The sequence below is a fragment of the Procambarus clarkii genome, chromosome 18 (assembly GCF_040958095.1).
Source record: "Procambarus clarkii isolate CNS0578487 chromosome 18, FALCON_Pclarkii_2.0, whole genome shotgun sequence".
NCBI classification, from domain to species: domain Eukaryota; kingdom Metazoa; phylum Arthropoda; class Malacostraca; order Decapoda; family Cambaridae; genus Procambarus; species Procambarus clarkii.
The window spans coordinates 45,695,056-45,711,021 of NC_091167.1; the positions used below are offsets into that span (position 1 = coordinate 45,695,056).

Genomic DNA, 15,966 nt, shown 5'->3' on the forward strand with positions numbered 1-15,966 from the left:
TGGTGGTGCCGGCTGTGGTGGGTGGTGGCGGTGGTGTCGGCGGCGGCTGTGGTGGGTGGTGGCGGCTGGTGGTGGGTGGTGGCGGGTGGCGGGTGGCGGTGGTGGGTGGCGGTGGCGGGTGGCGGCTGGTGGTGGGTGGTGGCGGGTGGCGGCTGGTGGTGGGTGGTGGCGGGTGGCGGGTGGCGGTGGCTGGTGGCGGGTGGCGGCTGGTGGTGGGTGGTGGCGGCTGGTGGTGGGTGGTGGCGGGTGGCGGGTGGCGGTGGTGGGTGGCGGTGGCGGGTGGCGGCTGGTGGTGGGTGGTGGCGGGTGGCGGCTGGTGGTGGCGGGTGGCGGCTGGCGGCTGGTGGTGGCGGGTGGCGGCTGGTGGTGGGTGGTGGCGGGTGGCGGCTGGTGGTGGGTGGTGGCGGGTGGCGGCTGGTGGTGGGTGGTGGCGGGTGGCGGCTGGTGGTGGGTGGCGGCGGGTGGCGGCTGGTGGTGGGTGGTGGTGGGTGGCGGCGGGTGGCGGCTGGTGGTGGGTGGCGGCTGGCGGCTGGTGGTGGGTGGTGGCGGGTGGCGGCTGGTGGTGGGTGGTGGCGGCGGGTGGTGAGTGACGGTGGTGGGTGGCGGTGGCTGGTGGCGGCTGGTGGTGGGTGGTGGCGGGTGGTGGCGGGTGGCGGCTGGTGGTGGGTGGTGGCGGGTGGCGGCGGGTGGCGGCGGGTGGCGGCTGGTGGTGGGTGGTGGCAGGTGGCGGCTGGTGGTGGGTGGCGGCGGGTGGCGGCTGGTGGTGGGTGGCGGGTGGTGGCGGGTGGCGGCGGGTGGCGGCTGGTGGTGGGTGGCGGCGGGTGGCGGCTGGTGGTGGGTCGCGGGTGGTGGCGGGTGGCGGCGGGTGGTGGGTGGCGGCTGGTGGTGGGTGGTGGCGGGTGGTGGCGGGTGGTGGCGGGTGGCGGCTGGTGGTGGGCGGCGGGTGGCGGCGGGTGGCGGCTGGTGGCGGCCAGCTGGGACACACCCTTCTCCACTGTAGGTCTGAGTACAACTAACCATATGTCTCTCTCACCCACCAGAACAGTGTTGCCAGCTTGTGCTCTCAAAATGTTTCCTTCAAAGATTGTATATTATCTTTGAACAACAAGTTTGATTATCAAGGAAATAATGCATATATTATTGTCACATTAATACTGTGCAATATCTTATTACATTCCTGCTAAATAATTATAATTTGAAACAGGACAAAAAATCCCACATATATATAAAAACCAACATTAGAGATCACGAGGCCTAGGCCTCGCCTGTGACCACACATCCTGCCTCCCTGGCCTGCTACACTCACACACCTCACACTCTTAACTCTCTCATAATCACTCTCACTCTCTTACTCTGTCACTCTTACTCTGTCACTCTTACTCTGTCACTCTTACTCTCTGTCACTCTTACTCTCTGTCACTCTTACTCTCTGTCACTCTTACTGTCACTCTTACACTCTGTCACTCCTACTCTCTGTCACTCTTACTCTCTGTCACTCTTACTCTCTGTCACTCTTACTCTCTGTCACTCTTACTCTCTGTCACTCTTACTCTGTCACTCTTACTCTCTGTCACTCTTACTCTCTGTCACTCTTACTCTCTGTCACTCTTACTCTCTGTCACTCTTACTCTCTGTCACTCTTACTCTCTGTCACTCTTACTCTGTCACTCTTACTCTCTGTCACTCTTACTCTCTGTCACTCTTACTCTGTCACTCTTACACTCTGTCACTCTTACTCTGTCACTCTTACTCTCTGTCACTCTTACTCTCTGTCACTCTTACTCTCTGTCACTCTTACTCTCTGTCACTCTTACTCTCTGTCACTCTTACTCTCTGTCACTCTTACTCTCTGTCACTCTTACTCTCTATCACTCTTACTCTCTGTCACTCTTACTCTCTGTCACTCTTACTCTCTGTCACTCTTACTCTCTGTCACTCTTACTCTCTGTCACTCTTACTCTGTCTCTCTTACTCTCTGTCACTCTTACTCTCTGTCACTCTTACTCTCTGTCACTCTTACTCTCTGTCACTCTTACTCTCTGTCACTCTTACTCTCTGTCACTCTTACTCTCTGTCACTCTTACTCTCTGTCACTCTTACTCTCTGTCACTCTTACTCTGTCACTCTTACTCTCTGTCACTCTTACTCTCTGTCACTCTTACTCTCTGTCACTCTTACTCTCTGTCACTCTTACTCTCTGTCACTCTTACTCTCTGTCACTCTTACTCTCTGTCACTCTTACTCTCTGTCACTCTTACTCTCTGTTACTCTTACTCTGTCACTCTTACTCTCTGTCACTCTTACTCTCTGTCACTCTTACTCTCTGTCACTCTTACTCTCTGTCACTCTTACTCTCTGTCACTCTTACTCTCTGTCACTCTTACTCTCTGTCACTCTTACTCTGTCATTCTTACTCACTCTCAGTCACCCTTACCCATTCATACTCACTCTCTCACTCTTACTCTCATACTCTTACTCTCAATTACTCTTACTCTCAATCACTCTTACTCCCAATCACTCCTACTCCCAATCACTCCTACTCTCAATCACTCCTACTCTCATTCTTACTCTTACTCTTACTCCCAATCACTCTTACTCTCAATCACTCTTATTCTCATTCTTACTCTCACTCTTACTCTTACTCCCAATCACTCTTACTCTCAATCACTCTTACTCTCAATCACTCTTACTCTCAATCACTCTTACTCTCATTCTTACTCTTACTCACTCTTACTCTCAATCACTCTTATTCTCATTCTTACTCCTACTCTCACTGTAACTCCTACTCCCAATCACTCTTACTCCCAATCACTCTTACTCTCAATCACTCTTACTCCCAATCACTCTTACTCTCAATCACTCTTACTCTCAATCACTCTTACTCTCAATCACTCTTACTCTCAATCACTCTTACTCTCACTAACTCTCAATCACTCTTACTCTCTCTCTAACTCTCAATCACTCTTACTCTCATACTCACCCTTACTCTCAATCACTTTACTCTCACTCTTACTCATTCTGTCACTCTTACTCACTCTGTCACTCTTACTCACTCTCAGTCACTCTTACTCACACTTACACACTCTCTGGCACTCTCACTCACCTTCATTCACTCTTACTCACTCTTACCCACTCTCGCTCACTCTTACTCACTCTAGTTAATAAGAACACGCCAATATAAGACAACAAAACGTTTTCAGATTCGTTCTCACCACTTTCCAGCAACTTTTAAAATTTATATAAATTATCTTAGGGAATAATACATAAATTATATATTTAAACATGATATTAGTGTTTAGTGGAATGCATAAGGAGTCAAATTGTGTTAAAAAGAGCGATTTTTAGAAAATTTGGAAAACTACTTTTTTCTGTTCATATTATAACTAAATGGATTTTAAAGGTTTCACTCAGCCAATATATATCATTCACAATTTATTAATGAATTTTACAAAAAAACACCATAAATTTTATATTTAAACATGTAAAAACTATTTGTTTTACATTTGGAAGAAAATAATTGTAGAAAAACAATTTATAATTAAACCTTTGTGTTTGGATTTTTTGAGTAAAAGTTTCTCAAAGGCTCTCCTGCACCATTCTCAATGCAAATCATTCCCACACCTATGGGAAGAGATAGGCGAACGTTGTGTAGATGATTTGTGTTTGCTGGGCTACCATCAAAGGTAATCTTCACAACCCGGAGGGGTTGACGGCGACTACCACGAGGGGGACGAGTAAACGTGTCCACCTGGAGAATAGAATGGCCCTGGGCAGCGAGGATATGTCGAATATCGTCGTGGCAGTCGCGCAGGTCCCGAACACCGGTCGCAACATGGGGCGGGAGCAAAATAGTGCCAACACTGGCATTCAACTGAGCGTTCTTCGAGACCCGAACGGGGGTCTCGCCAAGGCAGGATAAGGCAGCCAAGCGGGAAGCAGCATCCTGAGAAGGAGCAGCAACGACACGTGTACCGAGACGAGTGGGGTTGAAAGTAATGGAGGCATCCACGGAATCAATGAGATGTCGATGGAGGGAGAAATCGTCAGGAGGCGCAGAATCAAGAGGGAGATCAAAATATTTGGCCCACGAAGCGGGACCAAACAAGGCTTGATAGGTAGCAGAACTGGAAGGAATCGAGCGAGGGCGGCCGTGACGAGGACGGCGGTGAGAACCCCCAGAGAGAGACGGGTTAAAAGGCGCAGTAGTTACAACTAGAGAAGGAGCCGCGCCAGGGGACGAGATAGACACCACTGGGGGCTTGGGGCTCGACCCAACCACAGAGGAGGGAGGGGAGCCAGGGGAAGGAGTCAGAGAGGCCAAAGGAGGAGCAAGGTCGGGGCCCAAAGCAGCGGAGGCTACAGAGCCCGGTCTTCCAATACGGACCGACTCGGGGGCTTGGTCGCCCACCCCACGAGCCTGAGAAGGTAAGCCAGAAGCAGCCGAAACAGGGGTTATCATCTTGACGAAAAGAAGAATTCATTCACGAATGTGCCCCCACACCCACCATGGAGCCACAATTAGAGGCAGGACACCCAACAAGAAGCTATCGCCGATCTTGTCGGGGCCTCCTAGGGGTGCGTCGTGAGTATACTCCCCACAAACGCCACCTTAAGAAACCGACAGTCCGTCGAGATCGGGTTCAGTGACGAAAGGGGGATTGACAATAAAAGGTTCCCCTCGCTCTCGACGTCGGGTACTACAGTTCTACGGGTGCAAGAGTATGCCTCCTCAAGCACCCGGGCGTCAAAATAGAAGAAGTCCAAGGGAAGAACCAGAACGAGCAAAAGGTCGGCAGGAAACGGCAAGCAGATAGGAGAAGAGGGGGGAGAAAAACGAAACAGAAGGAAAAGGAAAAGATGCCCAGCAGAATTGGAGAGGACGGCAGCAGGAGCACAAGGCTAGAAAAGGACAGAGGACTGTCCCAAGGAGCGTCACACTCCAGCAGCCGCCCACGAAGCCCCCACACGGCGACAACGAGCTGAGCGGGGAGGGGGTGCAGACCCAGAAACACGGGCACCACGAGCCGGAAGAACCGCCGCCCGACGCAGAACAGCAGCAGCCTCAACCACATGTGGAACCGGACCGCAGACAGCAGGCGGCGGCACCGCCACCCCAGCACCCATCACAGATGGAACACAACATGAGGGTGCAAGGCAAGGAGCAGAGGACGAGGAAGAGGAGAGCGCCGAAAACGCACAGAGATCGCCTGGAAGGTCATCGGGAGCAGTGGGGACAGCGACGAGATCAGGAAGCACATCCGATGGCATGGCAACACCAGGTGGAAGGTCAGCAACAACCGAAGGCAGGACAGGCGATGCAAGGGGAGCCGCAGCATCCAACGGGACACTCACCTCCTCACCCCCGAGTCCTCCTCCAGAGGGAGCGGCGGGAAATCCTCTTTGAACATATTCACGAGAACAACCGCATCCTCAGTGCACCCGGCAGCTTGATGGCCCAACAGGCCACAACGAAAACACGTCCGTGGTTGCCGTGCATAGTACACTTGTACGTAGTACCCTAAAAGCCGGACAGAGGAGGGAATGTCCAACCGCAGGCTCATCCCTTGGGTACGAATATTGGTCTTCACCCCCGCATACTGGCCAGAAGACCCCCGTGGTCTTCTGACCACCAGTCCCTGTGGTACAGTGGTAAGACACTCGCCTGGCATTCCGCGAGCGCTTTGTCATGTGTTTGTGTCCTGGCCGGGAAGGATTTACTGGGCGCAAATCCTTAACTGTAGCCTCTGTTTAACTCAACAGTAAAATGTGTACTTGGTTGTAAAAATGATTCTTCGTGGCGGGGATTGTATTCCAGGGATCTGCCCGAAACGCTACGCATACTAGTGGCTGTACAAGAATGTAACAACTCTTGTATATATCTAAAAAAAAAAGACAGCAAGTGCATCCGCACACTGACGACAGTGCCAAACCGTTGGAAGAATCGCCAGAGGAGTGTCTCGGGGAAACTCCATGGGGGCCCCATGGACACTCATATACGTCATAGCACCGCTGCGATCCGATATAGACACAGATCTGGTGTCATTCGGCAGCTGCAAGGTACGTCCCTCGTACTGCTAGAGAAAGTCACGGTACTCTGCTTCTGCCACAAACTTGATAACCACACGGTGAGCAGTTACCAGCTCAACACCGTAGATATCCATAACCGGGATACGGAGCATGTCACACATGACCATCTCCACTACAGGATAACCTGCATGCTCCGTAAACTCCAAACCCACGTAGTTTACCCTCACAACAGGGGGGAAGATGGCCACCCATGTCAAAAACGCCACATCCATTCCAGCCAGGAACAGCATGGAGAGTAGAGACACCCACACCCCCTGCCGGCGAAAACGGCAAACACCCCAAACTACCAGAGAGGCCAGGCGATACGTCGTCACCTCACGGCAGCTAGAGCGCAACTCCTCATACCTAACGCAAGTTAATGCTTCCTGTCCATTTATGTGAGACATAATACGAGACAAAGTTGACAACCTACCGCTTTGGATATGAATATTCAGCGATAATGTTCATGGCTTTAGCAGTAGATCATTAGACAGGTATTCTTTATTCATACTTTTAGTATGAATACTTTTAGTATATTTTAGTATTAAATAAAAGACATGAAAAACGACAAAACTGTACAAATTTTTGTACATAATTTAGTGCTTTTAGTGGACGTGATTTTAGCTTTGTGTGAAATACTGAGCTAGCAACTCTGCTTCTGTGTTGCAGTTGTGGTGGCTGTTGGTCCCAGGCTGTTGGCCTGGGAGTGCAGTCCGGCAGTACTGCACATGGCAGATGTAACCATACAGAAGCATTTTTTCTCACAAAAAAAAAAAAACATCATTGTTTCTAAGCAACAATGTTGACATCCTACTTTCGTTAACAAAATGAAGACTAAGAAGAATGTAAGAATAACGTACGTAAATGACTGATAATGATAGCAGTGAAAATGGCAAATGTTGTGTTTCGACTGCTTCTAGTTCAAATTTTCAAAATGAATCATTATGCAATTCAGAAAGTGATGGTGCGCTGAAGTCTAACTTGTTCAGTTAGATTTCTGTTCAGGTGTTTGGACAGAAGAAATGTGGAAGAAAAAATTAAACCTCTCCATGATTGACTTCAGGGATAAACCCGGGTGTAAAGTATGTGCAAACATAAGCAATATAACACTTCTCACTTCTAAGGGTTTAAGGCTATCAAATGAGTGGCAGATGTAACAAGTAAGTAATTATCAAAAGAAGGCACCAAACCAGGAAGGCTATGTAGCACCATCAAATGTGCAGAATAATCAGAGGGCGCTGAATATCACCAAGGATAAATATACGAGAACAGAAACGCATAAGGCAAACGATATCAAAAGTATCCAATTCACCAAGAATTCTATCGAGGGACAAGTGACCGCAAGGGACGGTCGGAAAACAAGACACACGCTCGTCCATGAAGTCAGGACATTCAACAAGGATATGCACGACCGTAAAAGGGACAATGCAATTTGGACAATAAGGAACAGAGCGGCGCTCTATTAAGTGACCAGGAGTTAAACGGGTATGGCCAATACGTAACCTAGCCAGAGTCGTTTCCCACCACCGGTTACGGTGGCAGGAGGAAGGCCACTGCGACACAAGACTCTTAAGAGTACGCAGTTTGTTACCAATAACAGAAGACCAACAATTCTGCCAGCGGGCAAGGATGGAGGCATGAATAACTGGGTAAATGTCGGAAAAAGGAATACCTTTACAGGAGATAGGACAAGTGCAGCTAGCTTCCTTAGTGGCAGCATCCGCACGCTCATTTAAAGAGACACCAACATGGCTGGAAACCCAGCAAAACTCAACCGACTTAAATTTACCGGAGATAAGAAACAGCCAATGTTGAATCTCGACCACTGGGTGAACCGGATTAAAGGACCATGAGCCATTAAAGCCATGAGGGCACTACCAGAGTCAACTACCACCACAAAGAAGGATTGACACCAGGAAAGCAGGCGACGAAGAGCATAGAGAATAGCATAAAGTTCTGCTGTGAAGATGCTAGCCTCCGGAGGAAGACGACTCATATAAGTGTGGTCGGGAAAAACAACAGAGTAGCCCACACCGTCAGCAGACTTAGACCCATCGGTGAAGATGGGAACAGAATGGGAGTGAGAAGAAAAGTGCTCAAGGTGGAGGCATCACAGAACTGTAGGAGAGGTAAAAGCTTTAGTGATGTGGGTCAGAGAAGTACAAAATTTGGGAAGGGGGACCCTCCACGGGGCAAAGATGGAAAAATACGAGGAGAAACATTGGTAATACGAACCGAAAGAGAATCTTGTTAGCAAGACAAAAATCATGGACAAAAAGAGGAAGGTGGTGAAGAGGAACAGGAACTACAGGAGGGGTTAAGGCAAAGCACAATAGAGGCGAGAGTGAGGGTGCTGTAAGGATCGCGCAAGATAGCGAAGACTGTAGCGATCACGGCGGTCTTGGAGAGATAGGAAGCCAGTGTCAGCGTACAAGCTGAGGGTAGGAGTTGAACGAAAAGCACCAGAGCTGAGGCGCAACCCAGTATGGTGCAAAGGATCAAGACAGCGAAGAGTAGAAGGAGAAGCAGAAGAGTTTGCAGGGCAACCATAATCGAGCTTAGACAGGACGAGAGAGGTATGCAAATAGAGGAGCGTGCGTCTATCCGCTCCCCAAGAAGTATGGGACAAAACCTTAAGTAGGCTAAGGGCCTTAGAACATTCAACACGGAGGTAAGAGACATGGGGCGACCAAGACAAACGAGTGTCAAAGAATAACCCCAAAAGCTTTGTGGAATCTGTGTATTCGAGGGAATGACCATAAAGTGACAACGAGGGACGAAGAACGACCCGCTTCTGAGTAAAAGTCATGGCACATGTCTTAGTAGCAGAGAACTTGAAGCCATGATCGGTGGCCCAAGATGACACGACATCAATCACAAGTTGAAACCGCTGTTGAAGGAGAGGCGAACCGTCACCCTGATAGCAAAGAGTAAGATCGTCAACATAAAGAGCGGAGAAGATGCCAGAAGGAAGGGAGGAAAGAAGACCATTGAGGGCAATCAGAAAAAGAGTAGTGTTCCGAACACTACCTTGGGGTACAACTTCATACTGCCGAGAAGAGGCAGTGAGAGTGGTACCAAGCCTGACTCGAAAAGTACGACGAGAGAGAAAGCTTTGAAGGAAAAGAGGCAGAATACCACGAGGCCAAAAGAACGAAGTTGGGAGAGAATATGGTATCTCCAAGTCATGTCATAAGCCTTTTCCAGGTCAAAAAGGACAGCAACAACGGAGGTCTTCGCAGTAAAAGCAGTACGAATATTGACCTCCAAGTTCACCAGGACATCAGTCGTGCTGCAGCACTTGCGAAAACCAAATTGAGAAGGAGAGAGGTGGTGATGGTGTTCCAAGAACCACATCAGACAGACATTTACCATACACTCAACGAGCTTGCAGACAACTCGTGAGAGCAATTCTAAAGGAACTAAAGGAAGTCTTTAGGGTACATACCGAGAGACCCTGGTTTCCGAATAGGGAGTACAACGGCATCAAGCCAGTCCTCAGGGACGGACGACGACTCCCAGGCCTGGTTATACAGACTCAGTAAATACTGAGACGTGCACAGAGGGAGATGGCGAAGCATCTCAATGAAAGTCATCCAAGCCCGCTGCTGTAGATCCGCAGAGGGCCAGGGCAGACTGAAGTTCAGAAAGAAAGGATTGTTATAGGGAAGATGGAGATGAGTGTGGAAATCTAAATGATAAGATTCAAGAACAGGCTTATGAAGAAGGAAGGATTGAGGAAGATGAGAACCAGAGCTGACAGTAGAAAAGTGGGAACCCAGTTCGGTCACGACCGTCACTGGGTAAACCCACAAGAGTACCACGGAGGTGGACAACCGGCGAGACATCTGGAACGAACTTGCCTGCAATCTTGCAGATCTTCCTCCAGTTCTGCGGCAGAGGAGTATCGAACGTAATGGTGGAAACACAATATTTCCAACTCTCACGTTTAGCTGTACTGATGGTCCTACAGGCCACCGCACTTGCCTTCCGGCACAAAATAAAAGAATTAGCTGTCTGCCGGCGGCAGTGTTCTTTCCAGGCTGCACGCTTACAGCGGACAGCCCGAGCACAGTCTGCATTCCACCAGGGAACGCACTTCCGCGTGCCCCGGGAGGAAGAGCGAAGGACAGCATCCAGGACGGAATCATAAAAAAGAAGGAGGGCACGAGGAAGAGGCACAGAGGAGAGGTCAGAGAGAGTAGCACGGAGGGTGAATAGGCTCCAGTCAGCCTTGGCAAACTGCCACCTAGGGAAGGAGAGGGGAGGGTGGAAAGAGAAAAAGGAAATGAGGATGGGGAAATGATTACTGTTATGGAGGTCATCAAGAACCCGCCACGCGAAACCTAAGTAAAGGGACGACGAGCAGAGAGAAAGATCAAGACAGAAAAGGGGGCGAGTCCAAGATTCCACATGAGTGGGCTCACGAGAATTCAGAAGAGATAGAGAAAAAAACGAGGACGAACGGTTCGAGAAGGCGGCCTCGCGTGTTTGTCAGAACATCACCCCAGAGGGTATGTCGACAGTTGAAATCACCCAAAAGGAGCACCGACTCTGGCAAGGAGTCCAGGAGGTGCTTATGATCAGGAAGGGAAAGCAGGACATTTGGGTGGAGATAAATGGAACAGATTGTATACCGTTTGCCCACAAAAAGATGGTAAGCGGAATATGAATATGGATAGGTGATGGAAGAAGTAGGGGGAAGAAGGGAACATCAGAACGAATTAATTAAGAGAACACTAGAGTTATGGGCCCCAGCAAGAGCTCGGGGGGTTGGGGGGTGGAGAAAGAAAGGTATAACCACGAAAGTGACCAGGTTGAGCACCAAGCATTGGTTTCTGGAGACAAACAAAGTGTTGACAACTGTGTAGTTAGAAGTTGGAGTTCATGGAAGATCGCATAAAATCCACGAATATTCCACTGAAGAATAGGCATTATCAAAGAGAAAGGACAGCAACAGAGAACAATAAAGAAACAAAGGTAAATAAGAACCCAGTTTATTAAAGAATTTCAGGATCAGGGTCAGGAGCAGGAGCAGGGTCAGCAAAATCAGGGTTAGGGGGCAAGGGTAAACTTAGTAAGGATGTAGGGAAGGAAGCGGGAAGACAGACTAAAGGCGGACTGACGTGGCCGGAGAAGGAGACAACTGAGAGGGGCAGAGGAGGGGGGGGGGGGCAGAAATCAGGGAGTGCACCTCAGCAAGGGCAGCAACCGAGAGGGAATCGGGGGTGAAAGAAACTTCCATATCAGGGACAGGAGGTTCGACCACTGAAATGGGAGGGGATGCAGTGATAGCGTCAGAGGGAGGGGGCGAGGAAGAAAGCAATACCTTCTTACCCGCTGGGGAGGAAGAAGGAGAGGAGCCAGGCTTACGTTTCTGACTCGAAGAGACATGTGTTCCAGTAACAACGTACTTGGCAACAGACTCGATGGTCTCAGCAGCAGAAGTGGAACGGGAGCGAACAACACGAAGATTGCTGGAAGGATGATGGACATCAGCCTGGACAGACAGGCGGCGTGGAGGGTCAAGAGACTGGGGGGAGGGTTGGGAAGAAAGAGTGGGGGGAGATGGGCAAGAAAACATAGGAGACATGGTGGACTGGGCAGGAAGGGGGGAAACTCCAGGTGGAAAACCAGGAGTGAGACCTTTCGAGATAAGATGCAAAGGAATAGGGGAGGAGGTGGATGGCGTGTCCGGGTCTAAGGCCTGGAAACAGTTGTCAGACTGAGGAAGGGGGGAAGGACGAGGAGAGGTAGAACGCAACACGCGAGCGTAGGATACGCCAGCGAAAGGGGTGAGACGACGAACTTAGCGTCTCGCTTCAGGAAAAGTCAGACGATCACGGTGTTATAAGTTGAGGACGGCTTCCTCGAGTTTGTAGTGTATACACGAGCGTGAGAAGGTAGGGTGGGCCTCACTGCAATTCAGGCAGCGAGCCTGGGGAGAAGTGCAATCGGACATAGAATGATCATCGGCCCCACACAAGGGGCATAGATACACAGTACTGGTGCACTTGAGGACACCATGCCCAAACTTCCAACACTTATTGCAAAGTCTAGGAGAGGGAATGTACTCCTGAACGGAGCATCTGGCACTGGCAAGAATAATGGAGGGCGGAAGGGCCCTACTATCAAAGGTGATTCTTTCAACTTGAAGGAGCTGATGGCGACTACCATGAGGGGGTCGAGTAAACGTATACACCTGTAGGACAGAATGGCCTTGGGCCTATCCTCCTGCCATGAGGATATATTTAATATCCTCATGGCAGTCTTTGAGGTCCTTAATACCAGTTACAACATGGTGTGGGAGGAAAACAGTGCTAACACTTGCATTTAACCGAGCATTTTTGGAGACCCTAACAGGGGTCTCCCCAATGCAGGACAAAGCGGCTAAGTGAGTAGCTGCATCCTGAGAAGGAGCAGCAACAACACGCGTACCGTAATTGGTGTTGTTAAAAGTAACAGAGGCATCTACTGAATCAACAAGGTATTTGTGGAGGGAGAAATCATCAGGAGGAGTAGAATCCAGATGGTGGAGATCAAAGTATTTAGCCCACGTAGCGGTACCAAACAAGGCGTTGTAAGTATTAGTATGGGAAGGGATCGTGCGAGTGCGGCTGTTGCGGGGATGACGTTGAGAACCCCCAGAGTGAGAGGGGGTAAAAGGCGCAGTAGTCACAATGAGAGACGGAATCGTGCCAGGGGACGAGGTGGTCACCACTGGGGGCTGGGAACTCGACCCTCCCGCAGAGGAGGGAGGGGAGCTGAGGGGAGTAGTCACGAGGGTCAAAGGAGGAGCAAGGTTGGGGCTCAATGCACCGGGGGCTATAGAGCCTGCTCTTCCAACACACTCCGATTCGGGGGCTTGGTCGCCCACCCCACGAGCCCGAGAAGGTACAAGGGAAACATTATCTGCTATAGAAACAAAGAAAGACTTTCATTCACCAATGTGCCCCCACACCCACAATAGAGCCACAATTAGAGGCAGGACACCCAAAAAAGAAGCTATCGCCGATCATGCCGGGGCCCCCCAGGGGTGCGTCGTGAGTATACGCCCCACAAACGCCACCTTAAGAACCGTCAGTCTAATGAGATCGGGTTCAGTGACGAAAGGAGGATTGACAATAAAAGGTTCCCCCTCACTCACGACATTGGGTACTACAGTTCTACGTTACACACAACGGGCGCAAGAGTATGCCTCCTCAAGCACCCGGGAGTCAAAATAGAAGAAGCCCAAAAGAATAACCAAAACAAGCAAAGGTCGGCAGGAAAATACAAGCAGATAGGAGAAGACGGGGGGGGGGGGGGAGAAAAACGAAAACATAAGGAAAAGGAAAAGTGATCTGGCACAATTGGAGAGAATAGCAGCAGGAGCACAAGGCCACAAAAGGACAGAGGACTGTCCCATGGAGCATCACACTCCGGCAGCCGACCACCAAGCCCCCTCACGGTGCCAACGGGCTGGATGGGGAGTGGGCGTGGGTCGGGGAAGGGGCGTGGGTCGGGGGGGGGGCGAAACTAAGTCATTTGGGTGAGGGAGGGTTCGAAAGACGCACCAAGTCATTGTACGTGCGATACCACGTGAGGAACGCTCTAGTCATCTCCACCGCCACCCACCAGCTGGGTGCCTGATGTATGGTAATTGTGTGAGTGTGCAAGGACAGCTGTATAAATGAGTAAGTAATTATGTGTGTATTTCTGGTGATTTATTAGTCTCTAAGCCTGAATTCAAAGTCAGGTGTTCCGTCACATTGTCACTAAGAGCACCTGCAGTGGTGAAGTGAAGTGTGGAGGTGAGGTAATCACCCTTGTCGACATCCTGTCAGTCCAGAGAGACTTACATCTTGTGTAGACAGACGTACATGTGTGTGTGTGTGTGGTACACATGGGAACAAGTTTACATTAGAATATTTATATTCCATTCTGGTAGAATTGTGGTAATTCAATCATTGTTGATCGTCCGTGGGACGGAGTGATATTATTCTGTGATATAATTTTGCAGGTGTGGAGTTCCAGTACTGAGCGCTCAGGTAAGTGTCAGTGTGTGACGTCAGGGATTCCTGGCAATTGATTATTGTGGAGTAATAAAAGATTGTGATGTTAATTTCTTGTTTTGTTCCCAGGGCCGTGACAAGTGTGATATATATATATATATATATATATATATATATATATATATATATATATATATATATATATATATATATATATATATATATATATATATATATATATATATATATATATATATATATATATATATATATATATATATATATATATATTGTGTCTGACGTGTTAACGTAATTTAGGTAGAATTGTGGTGAGTAACGAGGCTGTCAGGAGTGACAGCCGTCGCTCTGTCGAGTAACATAATTCTCGGGAGTGTTTATCGATCCGTGGGATCGATAAATCACTCACCCAAGTGATTTAAGGAGTTGTGTTCTCCTTAGTGTTCTCATTAACGTTTGACAGCTTTAGACTTCATGTGTCAGCAGTAATTATATATATGGTCATAGTGTCACGGAGCCCAGTGTTATTGTGTGTTATTTACTGTGGTGATTGCAATGTGTGGACCTGTGTTGTAAGGAATTATTTAGAGCACGATTGGGTCATTTGCAACAGTAAGTGTTGTGCAGTGTTCCAATATTGGAAATTAGAGTACTTGCCATATGTGTTATTGCAAAGGGGTTGTCATTGATGGTGATTGTTGCTAGTCATGATCAATCACAGTTTGTGATTGCAGTTCAGTAAATTATTGTGGGGCCGTGTTCTTTAGGGTTCATGCTCTGAGGGTTATTTACTAGTGTTCTGCAGTACTGTCATTGTAACCGGATTGTAACGTAAATAACTGATTTGTTAGTGTGATTTATCATTGTCGTGGGTGAACTCTGTCGAGAAAAGTACTTAGGTACACATATTTTGTTCTGTTATCTGGTAGGACATCGAAGTCCAGTATTCAGTGAGGTGATTGCGAGGCAATTAATATAACGTAACCAAGGGAACGCCCATTGCTTTAAGAGAATTTGCTCTTTAACAATTTGAGTAACGTAGAATACGTTTGGGTTAATATACTTTCCTGCAAGCAGCTAAGGTAGTCTCAGGGTAGCCTAGCTATCAGCCAGACAAGAAATTAGAGTATTGTCTGTCGTAATTAACGGTGAGTGGGCCGGGTAATTGACGTGTTTCAGAAAGTCAAAGTAATTAAGCTCCATCCGCGTTTGATCGACTCGCACGAAGGCTCCATTGTTCCATTAACGTAACGTCGTTATTTATCTGTCCGGAAGTACCGGCCCTTGATTGGCTCATGGGAAGAGTAACGCCTTTTTAGAATAACGTAAACATGGTGATTAGTGTCCTTAATCACCTGAATTGGTCTGAGTATGGAAGGCTCAGACGGAATTCATACCTTAATGTAAATTGCTGAGCCAGTGTGAAAGATTGCGTATTTAATTGATTAATTATTGATCTTGAGGATAGTAATTAATTGCTCTGAAGGTAATCACGAGAGATTACCGTTCTCTTAGCACTTTGGACATTGTAAAATCAGAGTTTACCATCACTGAGTGATTAGTAACCGATTAACGTAAATTAACGTAACTAGTAAAGAGATTAATCAACTGTCTGGAAGTACAGGGATTAATGGGATTTACTCACTGAATGCTCGACGGGTTGCGTGTTGTGTAATTTCCGCGTTACTAGTGACAGTTGTAAGAGTTATTAAGTTAACATAAATGTTACCTTGTTATTAACGTAAATCAAATTGTTATTGATTGTTGATCGTCCGTGGGACGAAGTGTTAACGTAAAGATTAATTTGAGGAAGGGTTGCTGGAGTTGCCAGTGAACCCATTAGTCATTGCTATGTCATTGACAGCCTACCGATTTGATAGCATTGCAA

The 15,966-nt window shown here is 48.6% G+C and overlaps 1 protein-coding gene across 1 annotated transcript in view; it reads left to right on the plus strand.

Moving 5' to 3' along the window:
- Positions 1 to 5,970: 5,970 nt before the first annotated feature.
- Positions 5,971 to 15,966, plus strand: part of LOC123754654 (uncharacterized) — a 67,425-nt gene continuing 57,429 nt past the window's right edge. The window contains exons 1-2 of the mRNA XM_069326873.1: positions 5,971 to 6,057; positions 14,069 to 14,096. Of these exons, the coding sequence (XP_069182974.1) occupies positions 5,971 to 6,057; positions 14,069 to 14,096 (115 nt within the window). The remainder of the gene's footprint in view (positions 6,058 to 14,068; positions 14,097 to 15,966) is intronic.